Source organism: Silurus meridionalis, chromosome 11, assembly GCF_014805685.1.
Source record: "Silurus meridionalis isolate SWU-2019-XX chromosome 11, ASM1480568v1, whole genome shotgun sequence".
Classification (NCBI taxonomy): domain Eukaryota; kingdom Metazoa; phylum Chordata; class Actinopteri; order Siluriformes; family Siluridae; genus Silurus; species Silurus meridionalis.
This window is the reverse complement of record NC_060894.1, coordinates 147501-152500: the sequence shown is the minus strand read 5'-3', so window position 1 is coordinate 152500 and position 5000 is coordinate 147501. Positions and strand designations below refer to the sequence as shown.

The window sequence follows — 5000 nt, the reverse complement described above, 5'->3', positions numbered from 1 at the left end:
TGTGTATGTAATTATGTGTGTGTATAATTGTGTGTGTGTGTGTGTGTGTGTGTGTGTGTGTGTGTGTGTGTGTGTTATTGTATGTAATTGTGTGTATAATTGTGTGTGTGTGTGTGTGTGTGTGTGTGTGTGTGTGTGTGTGTGTGTGTGTGTGTTATTGTGTATGTAATTATGTGTGTGTATAATTGTGTGTGTGTTCTCTACAGTTGATGGTGTTATTTGTGTATAATGGTTATATTTATGTACAGACTCATGGCTCTGGATGAGTTGGACTGCAGCTGTAATGAACTCGAGTGTCTCCCCGCTACCGTGGGAAAGTGTGTGAACCTGCGCACCTTCGCTGCTGACCACAACTTCCTCACACACCTGCCTCCTGAGGTCAGAACCCCAACACTCACTTTCATCACCCAACCTCACCTAGTCCCCGAATATAACAGTAATACCTGTACAGGTACAGTCCCCGAATATAACAGTAATACCTGTACAGGTACAGTCCCCGAATATAACAGTAATACCTGTACAGGTACAGTCCCCAAATATAACAGTAATACCTGTACAGGTACAGTCCCCAAATATAACAGTAATACCTGTACAGGTACAGTCCCCAAATATAACAGTAATACCTGTACAGGTACAGTCCCCAAATATAACAGTAATACCTGTACAGGTACAGTCCCCAAATATAACAGTAATACCTGTACAGGTACAGTCCCCAAATACAGGGAGTGCAGAATTATTAGGCAAGTTGTATTTTTGAGGATTAATTTTATTTGAGGATTTAATTTGAACAACAACCATGTTCTCAATGAACACAAAAAACTCATTAATATCAAAGCTGAATATTTTTGGAAGTAGTTTTTAGTTTTAGCTATTTTAGGGGGATATCTGTGTGTGCAGGTGACTATTACTGTGCATAATTATTAGGCAACTTAACAAAAAACAAATTCATACCCATTTCAATTATTTATTTTTACCAGTGAAACCAATATAACATCTCAACATTCACAAATATACATTTCTGACATTCAAAACCAAACAAAAACAAATCAGTGACCAATATAGCCACCTTTCTTTGCAAGGACACTCAAAAGCCTGCCATCCATGGATTCTGTCAGTGTTTTGATCTGTTCACCATCAACATTGCAGCAGCAACCACAGCCTCCCAGACACTGTTCAGAGAGGTGTACTGTTTTCCTCCTTGTAAATCGCATTTGATGATGGACCACAGGTTCTCAATGGGGTTCAGATCAGGTGAACAAGGAGGCCATATCATTAGATTTTCTTCTTTTATACCCTTTCTTGCCAGCCACGCTGTGGAGTACTTGGACGTGTGTGATGGAGCATTGTCCTGCATGAAAATCATGTTTTTCTTGAAGGATGCAGACTTCTTCCTGTACCACTGCTTGAAGAAGGTGTCTTCCAGAAACTGGCAGTAGGACTGGGAGTTCAGCTTGACTCCATCCTCAACCCGAAAAGGCCCCACAAGCTCATCTTTGATGATACCAGCCCAAACCAGTACTCCACCTCCACCTTGCTGGCGCCTGAGTCGGACTGGAGCTCTCTGCCCTTTACCAATCCAGCCACGGGCCCATCCATCTGGCCCATCAAGACTCACTCTCATTTCATCAGTCCATAAAACCTTAGAAAAATCAGTCTTGAGATATTTCTTGGCCCAGTCTTGACGTTTCAGCTTGTGTGTCTTGTTCAGTGGTGGTCGACTTTCTGCCTTTCTTACCTTGGCCATGTCTCTGAGTATTGCACACCTTGTGCTTTTGGGCACTCAGTGATGTTGCAGCTCTGAAATATGGCCAAACTGGTGGCAAGTGGCATCTTGGCAGCTGCACGCTTGACTTTTCTCAGTTCACGGGCAGTTATTTTGCGCCTTGGTTTTTCCACACGCTTCTTGCGACCCTGTCGACTATTTTGAATGAAACGCTTGATTGTTCGATGATCACGCTTCAGAAGCTTGGCTATTTTAAGACTGCTGCATCCCTCTGCAATATATCTCACTATTTTTGACTTTTCTGAGCCTGTCAAGTCCTTCTTTTGACCCATTTTGCCAAAGGAAAGGAAGTTGCCTAATAATTATGCACACCTGATATAGGGTGTTGATGTCATTAGACCACACCCCTTCTCATTACAGAGATGCACATCACCTAATATGCTTAATTGGTAGTAGGCTTTCCAGCCTATACAGCTTGGAGTAAGACAACATGCATAACGAGGATGATGTGGTCAAAATACTCATTTGCCTAATAATTCTGCACTCCCTGTATAACAGTAATACCTGTACAGGTACAGTCCCCAAATATAACAGTAATACCTGTACAGGTACAGTCCCCAAATATAACAGTAATACCTGTACAGGTACAGTCCCCAAATATAACAGTAATACCTGTACAGGTACAGTCCCCAAATATAACAGTAATACCTGTACAGTACAGTCCCCAAATATAACAGTAATACCTGTACAGGTACAGTCCCCAAATATAACAGTAATACCTGTACACGTACAGTCCCCGAATATAACAGTAATACCTGTACACGTACAGTCCCCAAATATAACAGTAATACCTGTACACGTACAGTCCCCAAATATAACAGTAATACCTGTACACGTACAGTCCCCAAATATAACAGTAATACCTGTACACGTACAGTCCCCAAATATAACAGTAATACCTGTACAGGAAGGAGCAGCAGGATTATAGCTCAGGTATCGCACATGTACAGGATTTAAATTCCTTTTAATATATATATATAAATGTGTGTGAGTGAAATTGAAATTCTTATAAATTCTGATGAAAGCTTTTTGAAGCTTTAATGGTCATCAGGGTGCCTTTCTCATTCTGTAAAATAACTCTGTGTGTGTCTCAGGTGGGCTGCTTGAAGAACATCACTGTGCTGTTCCTGCACTCCAATAAACTGGAGTCTCTCCCTGAGGAGATGGGAGACATGCAGAAGCTCAAGGTTATCAATCTGAGCGACAACAAGTAAGACACACACACACACACACACACACACACAGACACAGACACAGACACACCTTATCAACTCATCCTCCATTTTATATAGAGAGAGAGAGAGCGAGTGTGTGTGTGCTTATGTGTATATGAATCATCAGCTCCTGACCAATCAGAATCTCTGATTCAGCACTGCTACATATTACAGACCCATAGATCAGCGTGAGAGCAGTGTGTGAATTCCGAGTCTGATTAAGTCTGATGTCTGCTGAAATGAGGCTTTTCATTAAAATGTTCTCTCTCGTGTTGGTGAAGAACCAGAACAGCTGTTCCTCATCTGGGTTGTGGAGATTATTTAATGACATCCTGTTGCAGTTGCAGGGAGAAGAGGTGGAGAAGGTGGAGGAGTTCAGGTACCTGGAGTCAACAGTGTAAAGTAATGGACAGTGTGTTAGAGAAGTGAAGAAAAGAGTGCAGGCAGGGTGGAGTGGGTGGAGAAGAGTGATAGCAGGAGTGATTTGTGATAGAAGAGTATCTGTGAGAGTGAAAGGGAAAGTTTATAGGACTGTGGTGAGACCTGAGATGTTGTATGGATTAGAGACAGTGGCATTGAGTAAAAGACAGGAGGTGGAGCTGGAGGTAGCAGAGCTGAAGATGTTGAGATGTTCGTTGGGAGTGACGACGATGGACAGGATTAGAAATGAGTTTATTAGAGGGACAGCGCATGTAGGACGTTTTGGAGACGAGGTGAGGGAGGTGAGATTGAGATGGTTTGGACATGTGCAGAGGAGGGACATGGGGTTTATCAGTAGGAGAATGCTGAGGATGGAGACACCAAGAAGGAGGAAAAGAGGAAGTCCAAGGAGGAGGTTTATGGATGTGGTGAGAGAAGACATGCAGGTAGATAGTGTGAAAGAGGCAGATGTAGAGGACAGGTGGGGATGGAGACAGATGATCTGCTGTGGCGCCCCCTAATGGGAGAAGCTGAAAGAAGATGATGATGATTTAATGGCATCCTGTTCTTCCTGGTGTTTCATCTGTCACTCATTTATGTTTGATGGTTAATTAGTACAGTGTTTGTGCAGGAGGGAAAGGCCTGTGTGTGTGTGTGTGTGTGTGTGTGTGTGTGTGTGTGTGTGTGTGTGTGTGTGTGTGTGTAGGACTGTGCAGGTGAAACAGGATGTTATTCACAGAGCATTTTTGTGATTCAGACTGAAAGATCTGATCTGAAATCAGTGCTCAGGTGTAAACACACACACACACACACACACAGTGTGTATCTGAGACTCCTGTCTGATGGGGATTCTGTAGTCTCTCCTGTCATATATAGTTTGTACTTGTGGGTGTTTCCTAGCCAGAGTTTTGGAGAAGTGTGAATGAAATAGTAATATATATAAAACTGATGCTACTTAAACACAAATGATTATGAGCTCGGATTCATTCTCAGATTAGATGAGCAAAGCAGGATAACTGTAATAGTCACATACACTCACCTGAGACACCTGCAAGCTCCACTACTACCTTTTAATATTTACTGTCAGATTGACCTCATTTACAGCAAATAAACAACCTCAACAAACTCATACCCTGACCTGTGTGTGAGAGAGAGAAAGAACAGTAGTGTTAAACCTCTCCACTGTCTCACTCTGTTTTAGGTTAAAGAACCTTCCCTACAGCTTCACCAAGCTAAACCAGATCACTGCTATGTGGCTCTCCGAGAACCAGGTAGGAAAACCGGCTCAGAACTCACAGAACCTTCTTAGTGTCCACAGCAGTCTGTGCTCACCAATTATCTTTATGTGAGGTATCATGAGGTCAGTGTGAGTGATGGAGCAGCGGACTCGTCTCATCATCATCTCTTACTGTGTGTCTTCTCTGCAGTCCAAACCCCTGATCCCTCTACAGAAGGAGGAGGAACCTGAAACCCACACAACCGTCCTCACCAACTACATGTTCCCCCAGCAGAGCAGCGTCGAGGAGTGTGAGTCTCACTGACTCACTGTCTTACTCACATCACTGTCTCACTCACACTCTGTC

At 43.0% G+C, this 5000-nt stretch overlaps 1 protein-coding gene across 4 annotated transcripts in view; it reads left to right on the top strand.

Moving 5' to 3' along the window:
- The window catches only part of erbin (erbb2 interacting protein), a 57963-nt gene that overhangs the window by 37533 nt on the left and 15430 nt on the right, over positions 1 to 5000 (top strand). For 3 of the 4 annotated variants that reach the window (XR_006927372.1, XR_006927371.1, XR_006927373.1), the window contains one exon: positions 249 to 314. Coding sequence is in view for 1 of the 4 variants with exons in the window: in XM_046861795.1 (XP_046717751.1) it covers positions 249 to 378; positions 2878 to 2993; positions 4619 to 4688; positions 4845 to 4944 (416 nt within the window). In the remaining 3 variants the exon portion in view is untranslated. Of the gene's footprint in view, positions 1 to 248; positions 379 to 2877; positions 2994 to 4618; positions 4689 to 4844; positions 4945 to 5000 lie in introns of those variants that run through there. The other variant, XM_046861795.1, reaches the window with a different exon arrangement.